General features: G+C 43.3%; 1 protein-coding gene and 1 long non-coding RNA gene across 4 annotated transcripts; one reads left to right on the forward strand and one right to left on the reverse strand.

The window, feature by feature from the left end:
* The first annotated feature begins 17,207 nt into the window (after positions 1-17,207).
* LOC123051937 (dirigent protein 5-like) lies at positions 17,208-18,030 on the forward strand. Its single transcript, XM_044474951.1, has one exon. The coding sequence runs from the start codon at positions 17,275-17,277 to the stop codon at positions 17,884-17,886; it is 612 nt and encodes a 203-aa protein (XP_044330886.1). The 5' UTR covers positions 17,208-17,274; the 3' UTR covers positions 17,887-18,030.
* A 220-nt stretch (positions 18,031-18,250) lies between these two features.
* On the reverse strand, positions 18,251-24,231 carry LOC123051938 (uncharacterized). Of its 3 annotated transcripts, XR_006424381.1 has the most exons (6): positions 23,578-24,231; positions 23,280-23,440; positions 21,831-22,422; positions 20,443-21,745; positions 18,941-19,203; positions 18,251-18,870 (listed from the first exon to the last, which is right to left on the reverse strand). It is a non-coding gene; the product is annotated as an uncharacterized lncRNA (long non-coding RNA). The 3 variants fall into 3 exon arrangements; XR_006424382.1 differs by having other exon boundaries at positions 18,251-19,203; positions 23,280-23,410; XR_006424380.1 differs by having other exon boundaries at positions 18,251-19,203.
* Between the last annotated feature and the right edge of the window lie 1,819 nt (positions 24,232-26,050).

The raw sequence follows: 26,050 nt of genomic DNA on the forward strand, positions 1-26,050 counted from the left end.
CTGCAGAGTGTACAAACTAATCATGATTAGCCGTGTCCCCGGTTATGGACATCTTGAGTATCTGGTTCTTGAATTATCATGTTGATCTCAACACTTTATTTAATTAATTTGATTGGATTAATGATTATTATTTTGGGATTGAGTTGGGGATATACCTTCTCAATATTTTCAAACAACTGTGTAGTTAAATAAAATTTATTCCTTGAGGTAGGGAAAAAATGGCTTTATGCAAAAAAAAAACTTAGAGCTTTCCACCAGCCAAATATGCATGTATTGATAGCTATTATTCATCATTGTCCTATGGTGTAAATTTGCCAGTACATTCAATGTACTGACCCTTTGTGGCTACAACGTCTCATGTTGCAGGAATCTTACGACGAGTAAGTGATACGTTAGGGTTACGATTTCTACACTCAACTTTGCCGTTGGTGTTGATGGGAATCCACAACCTTGTTGTTACTTCCGCTATTTGGATTGGGGTAATAGTATTTACGTTACTTTATACATGTGATTTACCTCTGTTATAAATCCTCGAGTAATGTGTGTGTCAGCATACCGATCCAGGGATGACACTTAAGCACAAAGACTTGACCGTCTGAGGTCGGGTCGCTACAAGATGGTATCAGAGCATATATTGACTGTAGGACGTGACCCCTAGAAACTGGCAAGCGTATAGGAAAGATTTTCTCTAAAACTTTATTTTCAAAAAGATCTTCTACCTCTCTTCTTTTCTGAGCTTTATGAAATATTCCCTTTTAGTTAGACTATACCCCTTTCCCCTTTTGACCACAAAAAGATTCGACTGATGAGACTACTCCAAGAAGGACAAGCTATCGGACAACTAAGATCACTTCGGAATGAAGAGGATTTTACCATGCATTATAATAATGGAAACTACAATGGTTGAAGACTCCGAAGACTAGGAGAATTTGAAGGCTCTCCAGATTGGTATGACCAAGGAAGCTACCCTTATTGAACTTGTCAGACTATTGAAGCTGTCAATACCCGAGATCAAGGTGTGTTGGAGAAAGACCGGAAGATGGAGCATTAAAACTCAAAGTTTTTGTTAAGAAAACCCTAAGGCAGGAGATATCAACTATGGAATGATAGCTCATGGCAATGACAAGGGCAGAAACACGGTTATCCATGATGTTATCGCCCGCTTATGCTATTGACATGGTGCTGAGTTAGACATGCATTTCATCGGAAGGATTGGATGACAAAAGGGCTAATGGAGCACCTATCAACAAAAGATAAAGTTTTAACCTTAGCTGGTGTATCGCCAGGATCTGGAGTATTACATCAAGAATTTCAGATGGACCTTCTGGAAGCCGTATTTGACAAGGAAGTATTTCGTGAAGAACTTAGGACCCAGAAGTTTGAAACGTAACTCCATAATATTAAAGGATATCACGAGAGACTTCGCGTCAATAGAGATGATATGGCAAAAGAACTTGAGAAGGACAAGCACGATCGGAAGAAGCCATCGGAGACATGAACAAGACTTGAAGAGTTGGCGACTTTGAAGATTTATTGACCTTTAGAAGACCAAACCCCTGCTATATACCTACGTTAGAGGCGACGATTGTGAGCTGTCATTTGTTTGATGTTTTTTCGACAGCCACAAAATAAAATCCGTCTTTTCAAAACTATTGTTTGTATTGTATGTATCCCTCTCTATCTCTCTTATCCCACCCCCAAAACCCTTGGACCCAATAGAGGATGAATGGAGATGAGCTTGTATTTTCTGGACCGATGAGTCAATTGGAGACAGACCGATAGATTCAGAACATGGAGGATCACATGAAGAATAACCCTATAGTCGGAAAGGATATGACCTAGCATGCTCTTCAGTGCTTTGAAAGAGGTGCTACTACTTGGTGGAGGATGTACCAAACCATCAATGGATGGCAAGGAATAACCACTTGGAAAGAATTAAGCTGTCTATGCTAAAGTCTCATCTTGTGTCCCAGAAATTGAAGCCTTATGGAAATGGTATGAAGAAACCATGTGCATGCAAGCTTTGTGGAGAATAGGACACAACCATAAAGAACACAAGGACGAATGCCCTAATTGTGAAGGAAGTCACCCAGCTAAAGAATGCCCAACTAGGCAGACCACTTGTTTCTTGTGTGAAGGGACTACCCACTACCCTGCTCAGTGTCACACTTACCCCATGGTACAAAGAACCATCCAGCAGAAGAAAGAAGCAATGAAAGGAGCCCTCGTGGAAATTTTAGAAGAACCTGTGATGAAGGAGGAGGTGGAGGACACACCCAAAGAAGACCCAATTAAACCCTGCACCAAGTCATGCTATTCATGTGGAGAAGAAGGACACATCTCCCAGAATTGTCTGAATGGGGATTTAGTAGAATTCTCGACAGAGAAAGTAGAGTATGACCCACAGGAAATAGAAGCCCTGATTGGAACGGAAAAGTCCAGGAAGAGAAGTAGATTGGATTCCAGGAAGGACCTGAGTCATATCACCTGTTACAGGTGCAAGGAGTCAGGGCACTACCTCAACAGTTGCCCAAAAAGGAAGCCGAGGACCCAAGGGGCTATGTAATCATGAGGGAATCTCGAGACTTGTCAGAAGTAATATGTTTTCGTTATAATGAAGCAGGGCATCTTGGCAGAGATTGTCCCAAGGAGAAGGAGACTTGTGATAATTAGTTGTGTCTGTGAGAAGTATAGCAGTAGTAGTGAGAACATTTTCCTTTATATTGAGGCGATGAGTTGAGGCATGTACTGGAAAAGCAAGAGATTGTAATCATTGGAGAACCAATAAAGTTAGCATCGTTTGGTACTAATTTGGATTTTATGAGTTGTTACTCTATGAAGAAAGATTTTGACCATTTTTGAGGATATGAGAAATATGGTCTATGGAAGAATTTGTGCATTTCAAGGGTGGTAGTACCCTGTGAGGACACTTGACCCCTGGAAAAGATAATGATATTCCACGGAGTGGATTTCGGACAAAATAAGTACGAGTTTTATCTCGATATGTGGGATATCCCAAGAGTATTAAGGGAGGAAGTACTATGGATATAAAGGAGGTAGAATGTTGGTAATATGGAGCAACTGTAACTCCATGATGAGTCTGAGTAAACACGTCTTAGTTTGGTACCAACATAAGGGAGAGAGACAGTAAAATTGGATGGATTTAAGAATGCTAGGAAGCAGGATGTTGGAATAATGATCAGTTGCCCCGAGGATGATTTCAAGGTTTGCAAGTGATGAGATGGGCCATAACCCACAGGCCCCAGGACCTGCCAAGAAGCAAGCACATTCTTGCTGAAGGAAAAACTCTGGAAGAAGTTACGATTTTATCGATAGACGATCTTATAGGAGTAACGCAAACCTGAGAGTTGTGAAGGAACGATATAGGTTTGTTTGGCTTGCAGAATCCATGGATTTATCCGAACTTGGTTTTTCGACAAGAGAAGTTCTGCAATGCTTGTGAGGATGACCGAGTGTTAGAATGCGAGATTCACTGAACCATATACAAGGTAATGATTTGGGTGCGGGATAGATTGATCACCATACCGACTTACTCTTATTATTCGCCTTGCTATAAGGGATGGTAAATCTGAGTGACTTGCCCATAGTAGAGAGACGACGATATTCAGCGTTGTTTAAACCTTAGAATGGTATGACAGTTTTTCCCCTCGTACAAGGCAGCTGCTGCCAATCGTAGGACATACGGTGAGGTTCAACCCAGACCCTTTTCCTGCAAGAGAAACCATAACTTGTTGACCACCATGAGATAATGATAGTTGTTTAGTATTGGCGCCAGACCCGTCAGCTAAGAAGACCCAGACATGGAAGAACCTTACCAAGATGAAAGGACAGAAGTATTGAGGAAAAGGTTATGCCACTACCGGAAGAGCCCAGAGAAGGAATTTTCTCGAGAGACTGAGAAGACCGACATTGTCAAGAATAAGGATGGAGTATACGAGTATTGATGGAACCGTAACCATGCTTCTAAGGGTGGTAGCACCCCACACCCTTTGCGACGATCGATGGATTTTGAGAAGACCCCCGACCCTAACCTATTTCTTGCTAGCCTCTCCGAATCTCGAGGACGAGATTCCTTTTAAGGGTGGAAGGTTTGTACCATCCCAAAATTCTAAATTTTGGAACGTTATATTAAATAAATAGTTTAGATTGATTGTTTGATTGTAGTGTGGTTGCTTGTGTGAAATTGAGTGAAATTTGAAACCTTTTGAAAGTTAAATGAGAGGGAATGAAATGACTTTCCCAAACTTTCATTTTTGCATTTATAATCTCAATGAATTCAAATTATTTTCATCACAAAACCCTGGAGTGCAGATAATATGACTTCTTCCATTTAATTAAATGAAAAAGGGGTTTTGAAAATATTTGAATTTCATTTGAAAATATTTCCAATTCAGAAACTTTAAGCAACTCAATGATTCTCATGAGAGAAGATAAAATGACATCTTCAACACATATGAAATATGAGTTGGAAGTTTAAAAGTATCAAATTTAAAGTTCCGTTGAAATTATTTTCAATTTGGAGTTATTTGGTTTTATTCAAATTATTTTTCTCCAAAAATAAGATATATGGAAATTAGGTAAAATGATTCCCAATATTATAAAATTGGAGAGAACTAAATTTGAAATTATTTTGGTATTTTAAAATGATTTTTATTGTGTTTTATTGAACCAGTAGCACTCTTTGCTTTATTTGAATTTTTGTGGATTTTATTTAACGTTAAAAAAATGTCCATGCTATAGAAAATATTTTTCTGAAATTTTTGATATATTATATGCCTATACAATTTTTTTATTTGTTTTTCTTTGTCTGTGTTTCTAAAAAAAACTCCCGCCGACTAGGCCGGCCCAGCCAGCCCGCGTCGCTCGTCCCCGAGCTCGGGAAGGTCCCCCGAGCCAGCACGCCGCCACGCCGTGATCTCCACGGACTCCGCCGCCGCCTCTGCTTGCCCCTTCCCCAAGCACGCGCCTCCCCCCTATTTATTGCGCCGCCCAGGCCCCCGACCCTTTTTCCCTCTCCTCGCCTCGCCTCTCCTCGCAGCCGTCGCGCCGCATCTCGCCACCGCCGGCGGCGCCTGCCTCGCGTCGACGCCCCCGCTGCTGCCTCCGCCGCCCCGCGCCGCACTAGCCGCCGTCTCCGCCCGCCGTCGCCGGAGTTGCTGCCCGCCGCCGCCGGGGATCGCCGGAACCGCCCGCCGCCCGATCCACCACCCGGTCTGGTATAAAACCGTCCCCGGTTCGCCGGTTTTCTTTTAGGTTTAGGTTTTCTTCGGTTTTGTTTAAAAACCTGTTTTTTTATTTAGTTTAGTTAAGTAACGAACGTTTTCTGTTTAGTTAGTTTTAGTGAACGTTCATTAGATTAGTTTCTTTAGCGAACGGTTTTCGTTCGTTAGCGTTCGGTAACGAACGTTCGTTGTTTAGGATTTTTCTTTTTATTTTAGATTTCGTCCAGGGACCCATCCGTGAATGTTTTATTTATAGATTAGCCCCTGGTTTTCAAACGACAACAACTTTTTGCTCGATTGTACAAATTCAATGAAACCAACGCCAAATTCTTCGTTACGATCCCCTCTATCCAGTAAAACAACTTAAACATCTTTTTGAAAGTTTTAAAATTTGAATTCAAACAGATTTGAATTCAAGCTTCTTTTGTTCATAACTCGAGTTTTATGACTCCGTTTGAGTTGATTCTTTTTGCATATCGAAGCTCTTGACCTAAACTTTCTGATAAGGCCAAATTCACATAATTTTGGTACTGTTAGAAATTGTTTTATGTTGCAAGAGTTATTTGCTTGGTTTTGATGCTTTCCGAATTGTCTTCTTCGTTCTTTTCGATTCTTTTTGCTTGACTGCCTATGTGTGGTTACAATTGCTTGCTCACGCTAGATTGACCGGAGTGTGACGAGTAGAACTATCAGGAGTTATGAGTGCGAATCATCTTCATCAACAGTACAAGGCAAGTTCACACTTTGATAATATCCCTTCATTACCCAGTTTTTATGCATTAGTTTCACCCTCAAACCTTGCATGAGTAGGACTTGATAACATGTGGGTTTTGGGAAGTAGTTGATGAGGTAGGAACCTATTGTCCTGCATTCAAACCTTGGGAGTTATATCTACGTTATGCTCATACTGCTTTGCTATGCTCGTAGACGTGGATTGGTTGAGTGTATTCATGACAGATGTGAGAGTTATTATTAATGGTTAACTTAAGGTGGCTACTTTAATACACATCTGGGTGGATTGGTTGGGGCACCCTGGGGATATACCAGTAGCTTGCCTAGACACCTGGGGATATACCAGTGTTGTCCTAGGAGATCCCGGGGTTATACCGTGTGATCCTCCTATGGTCCGCCACCCAGACTCAAAGGGATCATAAGATTATTCTGTGGGGAACGTAGCAGAAATTCAAAATTTTCCTACGTGTCACCAAGATCAATCTAGGAGATGCTAGCAACGAGAGGGGAGGAGTGCATCTACATACCCTTGTAGATCGCGAGCGGAAGCGTTCAAGAGAACGGGGTTGATGGAGTCGTACTCGTCGTGATCCAAATCACCGATGATCCTAGCGCCGAACGGACGGCACCTCCGCGTTCAACACACGTATGGAGCGGGGACGTCTCCTCCTTCTTGATCCAGCAAGGGGGGAGGAGAAGTTGATGGAGATCCAGCAGCACGACGGCGTGGCGGTGGAAGTAGCGGGATCCCGGCAGGGCTTCGCCAAGCGCAAGCGGGGAGGAAGAGGTGTTACGGGAGGGAGGGAGGCGCCAGGGCTTGGGGTGCTGCTCCCATGCGCCTCCCCACTATATATAGGGGTGGAGGGGGCTGGTTTCTTGCCCTCCAAGTCCATTGGGGCGTTGGCAAAGGTGGGGGAAAGAAATCCCATCATTTCCCTTCCCCACCGATTGTTATCCCCCCTTTTTTTAGGGGTCTTGATCTTATCCCTTCGGGATATGATCTTATTCCTTCTAAAGTGGGATCTTGGTGCGCCTTGACCAGGGGTGTGGGGCCTTTCCCCCACTACCCACGTTCATGTGGATCCCCCCATGCAGGTGGGCCCCACTTCGGAACCTTCTAGAACCTTCCCGGTACAATACCGAAAAATCCCGAACATTTTCCGGTGGCCAAAATAGGACTTCCCATATATAAATCTTTACCTCCGGACCATTCCGGAACTCCTCGTGACGTCCGGGATCTCATCGGGGACTCCAAACGACTTTCGGGTTTCCGCATACTAATATCTCTACAACCCTAGCATCACCGAACCTTAAGTGTGTAGACCCTACGGGTTCGGGAGACATGCAGACATGACCGAGACGACTCTCCGGTCAATAACCAACAGCGGGATCTGGATACCCATGTTGGCTCCCACATGTTCCACGATGATCTCATCGGATGAACCACGATGTCGAGGATTCAATCAATCCCGCATACAATTCCCTTTGTCAATCGGTACGTTACTTGTCCGAGATTCGATCGTCGGTATCCCAATACCTTGTTCAATCTCGTTACCGGCAAGTCACTTTACTCGTACCATAATGCATGATCTCGTGACCAAACACTTGGTCACATTGAGCTCATTATGATAATGCATTACCGAGTGGGCCCAGAGATACCTCTCCGTCATACGGAGTGACAAATCCCAGTCTCGATTCGTGCCAACCCAACAGACACTTTCGGAGATACCTGTAGTGCACCTTTATAGCCACCCAGTTACGTTGTGACGTTTGGTACACCCAAAGCATTCCTACGGTATCCGGGAGTTGCACAATCTCATGGTCTAAGGAAATGATACTTGACATTAGAAAAGCTCTAGCAAATGAACTACACGATCTTGTGCTATGCTTAGGATTGGGTCTTGTCCATCACATCATTCTCCTAATGATGTGATCCCGTTATCAATGACATCCAATGTCCATGGTCAGGAAACCATAACCATCTATTGATCAACGAGCTAGTCAACTAGAGGCTTATTAGGGACATGTTGTGGTCTATGTATTCACACATGTATTACGGTTTCCAGTTAATACAATTATAGCATGAACAACAGACAACTATCATGAACAAGGAAATACAATAATAACCATTTTATTATTGCCTCTAGGGCATATTTCCAACAGTCTCCCACTTGCACTAGAGTCAATAATCTAGTTCACATCACCATGTGATTAACACTCAAAGTTCACTAGAGTCAATAATCTAGTCCACACCACCATGTGATTAACACTCAATGAGTTCTATGGTTTGATCATGTTATGCTTACGAGAGAGGTTTTAGTCAACGGGTCTGCAATATTCAGATCCGTGTGTGCTTTAGAAATCTCTATGTCATCTTGTAGATGTAGCTACCACGCGCTACTTGGAGCTATTCCAAATAACTGCTCTACTATACGAATCTGATTTACTACTCAGAGTCATCCGGATTAGTGTCAAAGTTTGCATCGACGTAACCCTTTACGACGAACTGTTTTACCACCTCCATAATCGAGAAAATTCCTTAGTCCACTAGATACTAAGCATAAGTTCGACCGCTGTCATGTGATCCATTCCCGGATCACTATTGTACCCCTTGACTAACTCATGGCAAGGCACACTTCAGGTGCGGTACACAGCATAGCATACTGTAGAGCCTACGTCTAAAGCATAGGGGACGACCTTCGTCCTTTCTCTCTCTTCTGCCGTGGTCAGGTCTTGAGTCTTGCTCAATACTCACACCTCGTAACACAGCCAAGAACTCCTTCTTTGCTGATCTATTTTGAACTCCTTCAAAATCTTGTCACGGTATGTATTCATTTGAAAGTACTATTAAGCGTTTTTGATCTATCCTTATAGATCTTGATGCTCAATGTTCAAGTAGCTTAATCCAGGTTTTCCATTAAAAAACACTTTTCAAATAACCCTGGATGCTTTCCAGAAATTCTACATCATTTCTGATCAACAATATGTTAACAACATATACTCATCAAAAATTCTATAGTGCTCCCACTCACTTCTTTGGAAATACAAGTTTCTCATGAACCTTGTATAAACCCAAAATCTTTGATCATCTCATCAAAGCGTTCATTCCAACTCCGAGATGCTTACTCCAATCCTTAGAAGGATTGTTGGAGCTTTGCATACTTGTTAGCATCTTTCAGGATTGACAAAACCTTCTGGTTGTATCACATACAACCTTTCCTCAAGAAAATCGTCGAGGAAACAATGTTTTGACATCCTATCTGCAAGATTTCATAAATAATGCAGTAACTGCTAATATAATTCTAACAGACTCTTAGCATCGCTACGAGTGAGAAAGTCTCATCGCAGTCAACTCCTTGAACTTGCCGGAAAACATATTAACAACAAGTCGAGCTTTCTTAATGGTGACACTTACCATCATTGTCTGTCTTCCCTTTAAAATCCATCTGTACCCAACAGCCTTACGACCATCAAGTAGTTCTTTCAAAGTCTATACTTTGTTTTCATACATGGATCCTCTCGAATTTTATGGCCTCAAGCCATTCGTCGGAATCCGGGCCCACCATCGCTTCTCCATAGCTCGTAGGTTCATTGTTGTCTAGCAACATGACTTCCAAGACAGGATTACGTACCACTCTGAAGTAGTACGCATCCTTGTCGTCCTATGAGGTTTGGTAGTGACTTGATCTGAAGTTTCATGATCACTATCATAAGCTTCCACTTCAATTGGTGTAGGTGCCACAGGAACAACTTCCTGTGCCCTGCTACACATTAGTTGAAGTGACGGTTCAATGACCTCATCAAGTCTCCACCATCCTCCCACTCAATTCTTTCGAGAGAAACTTTTCCTCGAGAAAGGACCCGTTTCTAGAAACAATCACTTTTGCTTCCAGATCTGAAATAGGAGGTATACCCAACTGTTTTGGGTATTCTATGAAGATGCATTTATCCGCTTTGGGTTCGAGCTTATCAGCCTGAAACTTTTTCACATAAGCGTCGCAGCCCCAAACTTTTAAGAAACGACAGCTTAGGTTTCTCTAAACCATAGTTCATACGGTGTCGTCTCAACGGAATTGCGTGGTGCCCTATTTAAAGTGAATGCGGTTGTCTCTAATGCCTAACCCATAAACGATAGTTGTAATTCGATAAGAGACATCATGGTATGCACCATATCCAATAGGGTGCAGTTATGATGTTCGGACACACCATCACAATATGGTGTTCCAGGCGGTATTAGTCGTGAAACAATTTCCACAATTTCTTAATTGTGTGCCAAACTCGTAACTCAGATATTCATCTCTATGATCATATCACAGACATTTTATCCTCTTGTCACGACGATCTTCAACTTCACTCTGAAATTACTTGAACCTTTCAATAATTCAGACTTGTGTTTCATCAAGTAAATATTCTCAGCATCTACTCAAATCATCTGTGAAGTAAGAACATAACGATATCCACTGCGTGCCTCAGCACTCATTGGACTGCACACATCAAATGTATTACTTCCAACAAGTTGCTCTCTTGTTCCATCTTACTGAAAACGAGGCCTTTCAGTCATCTTGCCCATGTGGTATGATTTGCATGTCTCAAGTGATTCAAAATCAAGTGAGTCCAAATGATCCATCTGTATGGACTTTCTTCATGCATATATACTAATAGACATGGTTCGCATGTCTCAATCTTTTCAAAAACGAGTGAGTCCAAAGATCCATCAACATGGAGCTTCTTCATGCGTTTTATACCAATATGACTCAAGTGGCAGTGCCACAAGTATGTGGTACTATCATTACTATCTTATATCTTTTGGCATGAACATGTGTATCACTACGATCGAGATTCAATAAACCATTCATTTTAGGTGCAAGACCATTGAAGGTATTATTCAAATAGACAGAGTAACCATTATTCTCCTTTAATGAATAACCGTATTGCGATAAACATAATCCAATCATGTCTATGCTCAACGCAAACACCAAATAATAATTATTCAGGTTTAACCCCAATCTCGATGGTAGAGGGAGCATGCGATGCTTGATCACATCAACCTTGGAAACACTTCCAACACATATCGTCATCTCACCTTTAGCTAGTCTCCGTTTATTCCGCAGCTTTTATTTCGAGTTACTAACACTTAGCAACCGAACCGGTATCTAATACCCTGGTGCTACTAGGAGTACTAGTAAAGTACACATTAATATAATGTATATCCAATATACTTCTGTCGACCTTGCCAGCCTTCTCATCTACGAAGTATCTAGGGTAGTTCTGCTTCAGTGACCGTTCCCCTCATTTCAGAAGCACTTAGTCTCGGGTTTGGGTTCAACCTTGGGTTTCTTCACTAGAGCAGCAACTGATTTGCCGTTTCATGAAGTATCCCTTCTTGCCCTTGCCCTTCTAGAAACTAGTGGTTTTACTAACCATCAACAATTGATGCTCCTACTTGATTTCTACTTTCGCGGTGTCAAACATCGCGAGTTGCTCAAGGATCATCATGTCTATCCCTGATATGTTATAGTTCATCACGAAGCTCTAATAGCTTGGTGGCAGTGACTATGGAGAACCATCACTATCTCATCTGGAAGATTAACTCCCACTCGATTCAAGTGATTGTAGTACTCAGACAATCTGAGCACATGCTCAACGATTGAGCTTTTCTCCCTTAGTTTGCAGGCTTAAGAAACTTGTCAGAGGTCTCATACCTCTTGACGTGGGCACTAGTCTGAAATCCCAATTTCAGTCTTTGGAACATCTCATATGTTCTGCGACGTTTCAAAACCGTCTTTGGTGCCACAATTTTAAACCGTTAGCATCACACACTGAACTATCACGTAGTCATCAAAACGTGTATGTCAGATGTTTCGCAACATCTACAGACGACGCTCGAGGTTCAGCACACCGAGCGGTGCATTAAGGACATAAGCCTTCTGTGCAGCAATGAGGACAATCCTCAGTTTACGGACCCAGTCCGCATAATTGCTACTATCAACTTTCAACTAAATTTTCTCTAGGAACATATCTTAGTAGAACTAAAGCGTAAGCTACGACATTATTTGCAAAGACCTTTTGACTATGTTCATGATAATTAAGTTCATCTGATTATTTAATGAACTCCCACTTAGATAGACATCCCTCTAGTCATCTAAGTGATACATGATCCGAATCGACTAGGCCGTGTCCGATCATCACGTGAGACGGACTAGTCATCATCGGTGAACATCTCCATGTTGATCGTATCTACTATACGACTCATGTTCGACCTTTCGGTCTCTTGTGTTCCGAGGCCATGTCTGTACATGCTAGGCTCGTCAAGTCAACCTAAGTGTTTTGCTTGTGTTCCGAGGCCATGTCTGTACATGCTAGGCTCGTCAACACCCGTTGTATGCGAACGTTAGAATCTATCACACCCGATCATCACGTGGTGCTTCGAAACAACGAACCTTCGCAACGGTGCACAGTTAGGGGGAACACATCTCTTGAAATTTTAGTGAGGGATCATCTTATTTATGCTACCGTCGTTCTAAGCAAATAAGATGTAAACATGACAAACATCACATGCAAATCATAAAGTGACATGATATGGCCAATATCATCTTGCGCCTTTGATCTCCATCTTCGAGGCGCGGCATGATCACCTTCGTCACCGGCATGACACCATGATCTCCATCATCGTGTCTTCATGAAGTTGTCTCGCCAACTATTACTTCTACTACTATGGCTAACGGTTAGCAATAAAGTAAAGTAATTACATGGCGTTTTCATTGACACGCAGGTCATACAATAAATTAAGACAACTCCTATGGCTCCTGCCGGTTGTCATACTCATCGACATGCAAGTCGTGATTCCTATTACAAGAACATGATCAATCTCATACATCACATATATAATTCATCACATCCTTTTGGCCATATCACATCACATAGCATACCCTGCAAAAACAAGTTAGACGTCTTCTAATTGTTGTTGCATGTTTTACGTGGCTGCTATGGGTTTCTAGCAAGAACGTTTCTTACCTACGCAAAAGCCACAACGGTGATATGCCAATTGCTATTTACCCTTCATAAGGACCCTTTTCATCGAATCTGATCCAACTAAAGTGGGAGAGACAGACACCCGCTAGCCACCTTATGCATCAAGTGCATGTCAGTCGGTGGAACCTGTCTCACGTAAGAGTACGTGTAAGGTCGGTCCGGGCCGCTTCATCCCACAATGCCGCCGAATCAAGATAAGACTAGTAACGGCAAGCAAATTGAACAAATCATCGCCCACAACTACTTTGTGTTCTACTCGTGCATAGAATCTACGCATAGACCTGGCTCATGATGCCACTGTTGGGGAACGTAGCAGAAATTCAAAATTTTCCTACGTGTCACCAAGATCAATCTAGGAGATGCTAGCAACGAGAGGGGAGGAGTGCATCTACATACCCTTGTAGATCGCGAGCGGAAGCGTTCAAGAGAACGGGGTTGATGGAGTCGTACTCGTCGTGATCCAAATCACCGATGATCCTAGCGCCGAACGGACGGCACCTCCGCGTTCAACACACGTACGGAGCGGGGACGTCTCCTCCTTCTTGATCCAGCAAGGGGGGAGGAGAAGTTGATGGAGATCCAGCAGCACGACGGCGTGGTGGTGGAAGTAGCGGGATCCCGGCAGGGCTTCGCCAAGCGCAAGCGGGGAGGAAGAGGTGTCACGGGAGGGAGGGAGGCGCCAGGGCTTGGGGTGCTGCTCCCATGCGCCTCCCCACTATATATAGGGGTGGAGGGGGCTGGTTTCTTGCCCTCCAAGTCCATTGGGGCGTTGGCAAAGGTGGGGGAAAGAAATCCCATCATTTCCCTTCCCCACCGATTGTTATCCCCCTTTTTTAGGGATCTTGATCTTATCCCTTCGGGATATGATCTTATTCCTTCTAAGGTGGGATCTTGGTGCGCCTTGACCAGGGGTGTGGGGCCTTGCCCCCACTACCCACGTTCATGTGGGTCCCCCCATGCAGGTGGGCCCCACTTCGGAACCTTCTAGAACCTTCCCGGTACAATACCGAAAAATCCCGAACATTTTCCGGTGGCCAAAATAGGACTTCCCATATATAAATCTTTACCTCCGGACCATTCCGGAACTCCTCGTGACGTCCGGGATCTCATCCGGGACTCCGAACGACTTTCGGATTTCCGCATACTAATATCTCTACAACCCTAGCGTCACCGAACCTTAAGTGTGTAGACCCTACGGGTTCGGGAGACATGCAGACATGACCGAGACGACTCTCCGGTCAATAACCAACAGCGGGATCTGGATACCCATGTTGGCTCCCACATGTTCCACGATGATCTCATCGGATGAACCACGATGTCGAGGATTCAATCAATCCCGTATACAATTCCCTTTGTCAATCGGTACGTTACTTGCCCGAGATTCGATCGTCGGTATCCCAATACCTTGTTCAATCTCGTTACCGGCAAGTCACTTTACTCGTACCGTAATGCATGATCCCGTGACCAAACACTTGGTCACATTGAGCTCATTATGATGATGCATTACCGAGTGGGCCCAGAGATACCTCTCCGTCATACGGAGTGACAAATCCCAGTCTCGATTCGTGCCAACCCAACAGACACTTTCGGAGATACCTGTAGTGCACCTTTATAGCCACCCAGTTACGTTGTGACGTTTGGTACACCCAAAGCATTCCTACGGTATCCGGGAGTTGCACAATCTCATGGTCTAAGGAAATGATACTTGACATTAGAAAAGCTCTAGCAAACGAACTACACGATCTTGTGCTATGCTTAGGATTGGGTCTTGTCCATCACATCATTCTCCTAATGATGTGATCCCGTTATCAATGACATCCAATGTCCATGGTCAGGAAACCATAACCATCTATTGATCAACGAGCTAGTCAACTAGAGACTTACTAGGGACATGTTGTGGTCTATGTATTCACACATGGATTACGGTTTCCAGTTAATACAATTATAGCATGAACAACAGACAATTATCATGAACAAGGAAATACAATAATAACCATTTTATTATTGCCTCTAGGGCATATTTCCAACATATTCATGCTAGAAACTTCCGTGTGCAGCCACCAGCTATTATGGGCTCTAGCATAGTTGAGTATGTTGCATGACCTCTTCCAGTGGTAGGCTAGCAGATGTAGGGGATGTAGGTTGGTACTGTCTACCCGGAGTTAGAGTTAATGCTTCTGAAAGACTGTGTCTCGGTCATCCGTTTCTCAAACACTATGAAATGCGAGAAATCCAACGGAGGAGATCGAGTCTTGTGGGGAAAAGTGCGCAAACCTCTGCAGAGTGTACAAACTAATCATGATTAGCCGTGTCCCCGGTTATGGACATCTTGAGTATCTGGTTCTTGAATTATCATGTTGATCTCAACACTTTATTTAATTAATTTGATTGGATTAATGATTATTATTTTGGGATTGAGTTGGGGATATACCTTCTCAATATTTTCAAACAACTGCATAGTTAAATAAAATTTATTCCTTGAGGTAGGGAAAAATTGGCTTTATGCAAAAAAAATAAACTTAGAGCTTTCCACCAGCCAAATATGCATGTATTGATAGCTATTATTCATCATTGTCCTATGGTGTGAATTTGCCAGTACATTCAATGTACTGACCCTTTGTGGCTACAACGTCTCATGTTGCAGGAATCTTACGACGAGTAAGTGATACGTTAGGGTTACGATTTCTACACTCAACTTTGCCATTGGTGTTGATGGGAATCCACAACCTTGTTGTTACTTCTGCTATTTGGATTGAGGTAATAGTATTTACGTTGCTTTATACATGTGATTTACCTCTGTTATAAATCCTCGAGTACTGTGTGTGTCAGCATACCGATCCAGGGATGACACTTAAGCACAAAGACTTGACCGTCTGAGGTCGGGTCGCTACAAATCTACACTGAACTTGAGAAGGACCGAAACCTAAAAGACTGACTCAAAGAAAAAGCGTCGTCATCCGTCCAAGCACCGTCCATATGAGCACAAAAAAAACCTAACATATATACTAGCCACCGGCCACCGGAGTGGCTAACGGAGGAAAGGAGAATCCATGGGCTCATCAACAAATATCAAAGAGAGGAAGGCTTTACCCTCGTCACCTTGCGAGCAAGGAAAAAAAGATTTGGCGAAAAAAGTATACTTGTCAATGATAGTTTTGTCATATAGCCAACAACCGGCTATACTATTAGCCATGCTCTTAGACTGTGAAGTGCAATTTTGACTATCGAGGCAGCAATTTGTGACCTTCTATTTTTGTTATTATTGTGTTGAGAGGTGGTTTGAGCATGTTATTTGCAGAACAATAGTCGATAAATGGTTGATTTAGTGAAATGGACGCATGTGACGCCAGGGATCAGAATATTGTTGGCTTGGTATGATCTTATTGTCTTCTAGGCCTTAAAAACTACTCCCTCCATTCACAAATATAATATGTTTTGCATATTTGCATACGGACTGAAATGAGTGAACAAACACATTAAAAACGTGTTTATATACATCTGATTTAAAAAAGTTAGAACGTCTTATGTTTGTGAACGGAGGCAGTACTACTTAAGTTGCCATGGCCTTAAAAACTACTTATTTAATTTGCCATGCATTGTCATGCATGCAAATTTTATACTAACTTGCATCCATGGTCGGTACGACCGTGTAACTTATATATCCTTTGTTCCTGCCTAATCGATCAGAGTATCTTTGCTTGGTATGACTTTATCGTCAGCATCGGCCTAAAAGAACGTTGATACGAGGTTGTGTATCTTCTTTATCGTCAGCATGTGCAGAGACTGGGATTAAACTCTTTTAAGGTTGTGTATCTTCTTGATACGAGGTGAGATTTACAACAACAAAAAAACTTTCATGATCGAGTTCTATATTTGTCATAATAAAAAAGTTAAAAAAACAGAGTAGAAAGCAAAAGGTGCAATTGCAAGTACAGACAATTGCATGGCACATTAAGTAGGGTGTTTAGGTTCAATGCGATAATGAGATCATGCCAAGACATAGTATTGTGTCGTAAGTTTGTGTAGCGTCGATCTGAGGGCTGCAACAAAAATAAGGATGTATAGTGCTACGCCGGCGTACCAACCATGCGTGCATTTCACTCTCCGGCCACTGAATCAAACCAAGTATGGTGGCGATTCCTGGTCTATAAATAGCATGCTCGAGTCCCTCCCAGCACAACAGAAACAAGAACACAAGGTCACAAGCTGCTACCTCGATACTGCACTTCAGCCAGCTGCAGCTTAATTAAGCTCAGCGAGAGTTGCAATGAAGACAATGCAAGCCCCAGCGGCATCTTCCAAGATCGTGCTCGTGATGCTCCTGCTCGCCTTGGGCTTGGCGGGGGCAGCCGCCGACAGCAGCCGGAGGAGGCTCGTCTCCAGCAGCTCCGACGAGCCGTGCAAGCAGATGACGCTCTACCTCCACGACATCCTCTACAACGGCGTCAACAACACTGCCAACGCGACGGCGGCGCCGGCCACCAAGCCGACGGACCTGAGCACGTCGCACTGGAGCAACGGCACCTTCTTCGGCATGCTGGTGGTGTTCGACGACCTGGTCACGGAGGGGACGGCGCTGCCGGTGGGGGACGAGGAGCCGGCGGCGCGCGCGCAGGGCTTCTACTTCTACGACAAGAAGGAGTCGTACAACGCGTGGTTCACCTTCTCCCTCGTGTTCGACTCCAAGGCGTACAAGGGCACCCTCAACCTCATGGGCGCCGACCTCATGGACGACGAGACGCGCGACCTCTCCGTCGTGGGCGGCACCGGCGACTTCTTCATGGCGCGTGGCATCGCCACCATCCGCACCGACGCCACCGAGGGCTACTTCTACTTCCGCCTCAAGATGGACATCAAGCTCTACGAGTGCTACGTCTGATCTGATAAGTTATCAAGATGGTTTATGACACGCACGCACGCATGTGCCGATAAGGATCAAGGAGTGATGTTGGTGCTGTTGTTTTTCTTTGTGTGATGAGTTGCATGCATGGGCATGTGGATTTTGTGTCATTGGTCTATGTTTCACGCCCACAAGAGTTTTAATCGTACTAGATGACCTGTCGCGCCATTTGGCACGCGAAACAAATTTGAAGCAAGAACTAAAAGAGATTACTTTGCTTTTCTTGGTAGCGGACGATGTTGATGTATACTCTTTTGCGAAGTGTCGTGGATCTGTATAAAAATATATTTTTTCTCATTTGTAATATATGAAACTGATAGAATTGACGCAAAAGCCCAAGAAGAACAAAATGCAAATGTTTGAGTTTGCAATTAGAAGATTCAAGTAGCTATATACGCAGGTGGCACAATAAAATGCACTAAAGACATGATAATATAGAGCATTGTGTCGAGGAGCACTTCTTAGTGATAGTGGTCAATTACATCATATACTCCCTCCGTCCGAAAAAGTTTGTCCCAAGCTTGTTCCTCAAATGGATGTATCTAGCACTAACTTGATGCTACATACATTCATTTGAGGGACACGCTTTTTCGGATGGAGGGAGTAGTAATTTTGATATACACACTGAAGTTGCTAAACACAGTCGGTCAGTAAATAATAACACGGATGCATCAAAGGCATATTTCCGTGTAATCAAAAGATGGCTGAAAGTTTTTCATGTTGTTCACAAGTCCCTTACTGTCAGATGATGTCATGATGCCAAGAGGACCATCTGTTCCTGCTGGTTTAGCAGTCGACAAAAGACGGGAATATATCTTCTGAGAACTCTGTTGCCACATCCGTAAAGTTCTGGCTATGCTGCTTCTCTCAAAGAAGCATTGGATAGGAATAGAAGCACAATTCTTCAGGAAAGGTTGATTGCTAATTGCCACTTGACAGAAGTGCATCCTAGTGTTCTTAGACCTGGTAATGACGTGGTGAGCAATATAAGCAACCCAACAGGATCAAACAAATCAACAAATGCACAACCTACAGTCTGTATCTGCATGCAGGAACATGTACACTGCTGGCTATATGTGTCTTCCTATTAATTTGCATGGTGAATTTGTCAGGGTTCAAACTGGTGGTACCCTTAATCCCGATGAGCTGCTTAAAACACAATGATTGGGGAAGGATTCTTTGCATCCTTCAACATCTCCAACTTTCTTCACACCTAATACTTACTTGGATTATGCCCATTTAAGAATCAACCATGAAGCTCCGCCCTCACAACAATTTCTGCATGGCCAGTTAACTCTGAAAGAAGAAAAGACTGTGATATTACACTTAAATTAAAGTCAAGATATAAGTAATGCTCATGCAGGATATTTTGTATTTAGAACATTAGACAATACCATCAGACGGTACATCTTAGCTAGCTACAAGTCAAGATATAAGTAATGCTCATGCAGGATATTTTGTATTTAGAACAATAGACAATACCATCAGACGGTACATATTAGCTAGCTACGTAGGAATATCTCATCAGATTGCGTCTCTAAACAATACCATGGAAGCATAATAATATACGAAGAATTCAGATCATAACAGAATAGACTATTAACTGTAGAAACACAAGAAAGAAAAAAGAACATCTGATATTGATTAAACTTGAGTCACCAATTGTGCTAGTACCAGAGCAAAAATAAACAAAGAAAAAAAGAATTAAGATATGCGGAAAATCCTGATTGATTGTTTTGCATTACGTGGGTCTATAAATAAATAAATCCAGATTTTTTTCTTTTGCCATGTAGATAAATGCTGACAATTTCATTTATTAAACAACTTGAAATCCAGCAAGCTATAAAAGAAAACCCTACTTTGTCATTTCCAAAGGGAAATGCAGAAGTGGACAATAGAACAAAGAGCAATGCTGATATTAGCGTCATCATGCAATGCAAATGTCAGGACACAATAGGAGAAGGTCTTTCCACCAAGAGGATTCATACATAAAATTCGACTTAGAATTTTTTTCCACCACTTATAAATGGAGTAAGTAGTAAGGGGGCACACAGACAACATCATACCAGTATACATGCAAATAACTTCCAAAATGAATGGACGCTACATGGAAAATTAACTCCAACAAATTAGAGACATAAAAGCTCTGAAGTCAGAAAATCAAAGAAATGCTCAATTCAGCTTATTTAGTAGTTAAGCTCAATTCAGGTTATTTAGTAGTTATGAACTAAATTTTTTGCCGTGTCAAAGTTCAAGCCAGACATACTCCATGCTACTTCACCTGGAGTTATGGTCATCTGGATTTATTTTAGATCAGGGCAGCAACGCGTCAACGTGAACGGGTCAGCAGATGGTCTACAACATGAGATGAATAACTTGTAGAACTATGCTATAGGTGATACATCCATCGTGGCAAAACATACACAGAATGCAACAATACAAAAAAGAGTCCCACGAAAATGATTTTTGGACAGCAAGACAAATCCAATGTTTAGGATCTCTGTTATGTGCAAATTTCATGCTAGTAGAAACTACCTGCTAGCCAAGGTGAAGTAGGAAATGCATGGCACATCCGCACGTGATACTCGTATATTTCCCTTCGTTTCAATAAAAAGAGCAACCACAGGTCTCCAACACCTGCAAGGCAGCAAGCAAACATGCTCACCCATCTACAAAGATCCGAATAAAGAGCTGAGAACACGGCCGCCTGTAGAAGTTAGAAAAAATAATAAGTTTCGTGAACATGATTTAGTTCAGTGCTCTCAGCAGATGCTAATTACCAATTTCACTTTGATTACTTAAAATATTCAAGTTTTGTACTAAGTTCTAGAAGACACTAACTGTGAAAATGCACGAGGACTAAGAAATTGAACTATGTGTGAATTGCAATAACAAATTGGAAAGAATTAACAATATGTTCATTTTCTCTCAACTATATTCAGCAACATGAGCCATAGGCCCATAGTTATACTTATGTTCTTTACAAAATACCTTTTTTTTATATGGAAACAAAATAGTCAACTTACATTTATAGAAACAACTCAAAAAATTTAATTTAGTAAATTATGTACGGATACAGATCGACACTTTGGGTGAGTGTGTTCCGGTAATCAACCGCAATACACTGAATCAAAAATCATGAACTGAGAAGTAGGTGATCTAAAATGCATTTGTTTAGACTAAGCCAGCAAGAATAACACATTAGATTTTAATCTGGATCCTTCGTGTAAAGAAATAACATAAAAAGAATCAAGAATTTCTCAGTTAATTCAACAAAGAGCAGTGAAAGTGAACCAAATAAATCTGGGCACATATAGAAACATTCCTGATATTCTCACACATAAAAAAGCAGCTAACCACCCGTTGCGCCGATGGCGCGAAGGGCGACAGCAAATCATGCACGTGAAATCAGGTAAATGGAGGTAAGTCTACACAAAAGTATGCATTTAGCTCTTCCATTGTCTAATAAATTATTTGAGAGTAAAAAATAATTTAGAAGACACAAAGCTACATCATAGCACTGCATAATCAGTTGCCAAAAAACAAAGAATGAAATTCTAACAACAGAAAAGCATCAACAGTCCTATGAGCATTGTGTTCATAGAGTAAGATGTGTTATCAGGAAAAAAACACATAAAACTGAAAGAGGCATGGTTGTATAAAGATAGATCGATACAATCTTATACAGTCAGTCTTCGGGTAAGCATCGCATGCAGGTTCACTTCAGTTACAGTGCCTCCCATGAGACCAACGATGAAAAGTCTACCATCAACTGCTAAGCTATCCAGATTGCCTTAAAGATAAGATCTGCCCACGTTGTCCAGAATGACATCAACGTCTGGTAGAGATATTCCACATATTACAGTTAGAATGTATATAAATTGACAGGTATAAGTTGGTAAAGCCAAATAATTTTATTTTACCTCTGCATCAGGGCATCAAGCGTCACAAGAGGATGGCAGGATAATACCATTTCCATTAGTTTCTTCTTCGATATGTGCTACAAAGGTTTTGTAGTTTCTGCATATATCCACACCTTAAACGTACCAAGCGGCTAGTTTCTCTTTGGCTTTCTAGAGCAGCATAACAGAGTTGCTTTCGGAAAACATCTTTGTACCATATATACTGTATCTATCTGAACCAATAAGCCTGCAGTGACAAAACCTTGATTCCAAGGCACTTCGCAATCTGTATAGCAAATGTGCCAATTCCGCTTGATCCACTGTGGATCTGCATACGATTGGAGATACCTCGACAGGAAAAATACATAGGCATAAAAATTCCGTTCCAGTTCAATTCTCACAACACCAAACTGTGCACCTCTTTTTGCATACAAGTGATTACTAAATCATTTCATACTCCATTCGGAGAGGCAGCCAGCAGACAAAATCCTCAGAGCCGCAGGAAGGTGGTACTGAAAAATTCCATAAACTTCTGCCTTCATGAGCTAAAAAAGCATGGCTAAAAAATTCACACCTCATCTTATTTCATCATGTCTAGTACATAATCCTGACACTGAAACATGCAGCAAATAATCAGGTATAGTTCAGCCTTCATGAGTTAAAATGCATAGCTAAAAAATTCAGATTCAGAGAGGGAGAGAGGAGACTACATCCCAAATTAACAGGAACCAAAAATTCCATTTGTATGCATGATAGATTAACCTGGAACATCATTAGTATGATAACAGAAATACCATTACCATTACTTGTAAATTAATCAGAACCAAACATCCATGCCAAATCACATAAAGCAGGAGATGCATCTTAGAGTACAAAACACACCTTAAGAATCAAATAATCGCTGTGGGCGTTCATCCTAAACCACCAAAACAAGTAAGTAAAATTCACATTAATAAAAGCGGGCATAGCAAGCGGCCTAAGCACTGGCAGCCATGGTTTCAATTGGAGGAATGAAAAGAACGGTGATCTGCCAGAGATGACATAGGCATGCATTGCATACTCTATATTTGACCGGGGCATGAACTGGAATATAAAATTGAGACTCAATGTCAACATAATAGATCGAATTTAGAGTTCCATAAGGACCCTTAACTAACAACTAATAATCCCAATTCTGGTGAACTAAAGACAACCAAAGACACATTTGCAATTCACAGCATGGAACCCATTGCCTGCCTAGGAGAAACACCCATGTGCACTGCCTCCAGCCTGCCTGAATGGTGTCACCATGGCAGAGAGGTCTATCACAACCTCGAACATAAATGACAGGAGATGAGTTCAAACTCTAAACTGAATCTTCAGTTGCTACAGTTCTAAAAGATTGCACTAAATAAGCACACAAAAAAGGGATCTTGCAAGAAACAGGTTATTCTAATGTAAGAACACCAAAGAGAACTTTGCTAGTTTTACCTTGAGCAACATGATTCCAGATTTCCAGTAAGCAGCATAGATTTTCTGAAGCATTTGCACCCTGTAAACATTCTTCTCATCCCTTGATGCAAGAATGATTGTTACACTTGAACAGAAAGTTGATGGCAGACCTAGCAAAATATTTTAACATCATCCCTGATCTGAGACAAATGACAAATCACCAAGTAATTAGATGGACCTGTACTTGGGAAAGTACACAAACCATAGATAGCAGCAGCACCAACTCACGAGAAAATAGCAAAAGGGTTGAGAAGGGCTGAGGCTGGCAGCTGCTCACCTCGTGCTCCTCCTGCTTGGCGGAAGAGGCAGCAGCGGCACAAATTCACCTCCCGCTGAGATGGGGAGGAGGGGGTGGCGACGTGCAGGAGCCGCGCTGGATCGGCGCCAGGGCGGTGCGAGCTCTGCAGGTGCCGTCGCCGACCCACTGAGGCCACTGCACGAGCGGCCGTCCGCCACACCACCGCACTGCACATACTCCTCTTGTTGATCGAGGAAGAAGCAGAGCGCAACCTATGTGCCTCACGCCCAGGCCCCGGCCTCCTCATAGGTCCCGATCCAGGAGCGAATTGAGCCGCCACCAATCGCCAGGTCGCGCCCGACCTCGCCGGCGCAGGCCTATCCCATTCGAAACCACACCTCCCTCTCCTCTTCCCTCTCTTTCACCCTCCTCTCCTCCTTCTTCTCCCTCTCATCTTCTCTCTCTCCTGCAGATCGAATCCAGCACCGTCGTCGTCGCCGTCGCTGTCGCCGGGAAGCTCGCCTCCACACCCGTACACCTTGGATCCTGGGGCGGACGAGATGGGGGAGGCGAAGGTGACTGTAGGGGAGGGGGAAAAGATCTATGGTTGGAGACGAGGGAATGGGGGTGGAGGAGAAAGCGGACGGGCGCGGGGCTCACCATGGCCTGCACGTCGAGACTCGAGCGCGTCCCTCGCGCGGTGCGGTGGTTTTTTCCTCGCATGGTGCGCTGCGCCCTCAATGTTTTTTCCCACACGCGGCGCGGTGCGGTGGATTTTTCCCTCGCGTGGTGCGGTGCGCTCGGGGCATCCGTTGTTACTACGAGTCCTTAAGGCTTTATATGTTCAATAATGTTTTATTCTGTTTATTTATGAAAATCTATCTGTACATTTACATGGTTGATACTTTTCTTTTGACAATTTGTTTCGCCTCACAAGAGTTTTAGTCGTATGGCTATCACTCGATGCGCCACGAAGATCCAATGCTCGCAAGTGGGCCGCTCCGGCCCGAGATCCGAACGGGTCTCGGTGGTTTTCGCTGAGAGCGGTAAGGGAGAAGAGCATTGTGCCCCTCATAGCCTCCCCATGAGACCAAGTCGACGCCCGTGCACCGCGTTGGCCGAATGATCTGGCAAGCCTTGCCGCACCCACCGCTGCATATGATCTGCACACGGCGGTTGCCGGATCTGCGCACCAAATTCGCCATGCCACTGCATCTGATCCGCACCTAGATCCGTGGTGGCCAGCCAAGGCAGCATCTCGGCCTACCCCACTACCGGTCCTCATCGGCCCATGGGCACCCGTTATAGCTGATGCTCACAACTAACGATTTAGCGTGAACCAGTTAGTGATGATTCTCTGACTGTTATGTTGTAACGGGCCAAATGTCGACTAGTCAGTTATGAGTGATTCACCCACTCCCTGGGGACCATCATTGATCGGTCGCTTAGGTCAGCTTATCAGTGGTGATATGTCACAACAAACCGACAACTAAGCGACCGGCCAGTAGTGACCATCACGTGGGTTGTTATAACCCCCTCCCCACCATTCCACCTTCCTAACCCCCCTTTCCCCTTGCAAACCCTAACCCTCCCAGAGTCGATCGCCTCTCGTGTGCGTCTTTCCCGCCACCAGACATCGCTCTCTCCCTCCCACCCCCTCCCTAACCCTCCCTCTCCACTCATCATCATGTCACCTCTTCACTGATCCGACATTGTGGTGCCCTCTTTAGCGTTGCGGCGCCATCCCCGATGCCTCCACACCTGATCTAATGTTGTGTCGCCCCCTTCCCGATGCCGCAAACTCTAACCCTGCACATGTTGGAAATATGCCCTAGAGGCAATAATAAATGGTTATTATTATATTTCTTTGTTCATGGTAATTGTCTATTGTTCATGCTATAATTGTGTTATCCGGAAATCGTAATACATGTGTGAATACATAGACCACAACGTGTCCCTAGTAAGCCTCTAGTTGACTAGCTCGTTGATCAACAGATAGTCATGGTTTCCTGACTATGGACATTGGATGTCATTGATAACGGGATCACATCATTAGGAGAATGATGTGATGGACAAGACCCAATCCTAAGCATAGCATAAAAGATCGTGTAGTTTCGTTTGCTAGAGCTTTTCCAATGTCAAGTATCTTTTCCTTAGACCATGAGATCGTGCAACTCCCGGATACCGTAGGAGTACTTTGGGTGCACCAAACGTCACAACGTAACTGGGTGACTATAAAGGTACACTACGGGTATCTCTGAAAGTGTCTGTTGGGTTGGCACGGATCGAGACTGGGATTTGTCACTCCGTGTGACGGAGAGGTATCTCTGGGCCCACTCGGTAATGCATCATCATAATGAGCTCAATGTGACTAAGGAGTTAGTCACGGGATCATGCATTGCGGTACGAGTAAAGAGACTTGCCGGTAACGAGATTGAACAAGGTATTGGGATACCGACGATCGAATCTCGGGCAAGTAACATACCGATTGACAAAGGGAATTGTATACGGG

This window comes from Triticum aestivum, chromosome 2D (genome assembly GCF_018294505.1).
Source record: "Triticum aestivum cultivar Chinese Spring chromosome 2D, IWGSC CS RefSeq v2.1, whole genome shotgun sequence".
Classification (NCBI taxonomy): Eukaryota; Viridiplantae; Streptophyta; class Magnoliopsida; order Poales; family Poaceae; genus Triticum; species Triticum aestivum.

Coding starts and splice junctions, on each gene's coding strand:
- LOC123051937 (XM_044474951.1), top strand. CDS start 17,275: ATGAAGACAATGCAAGCCCCAGCGGCATCTTCCAAGATCGTGCTCGTG.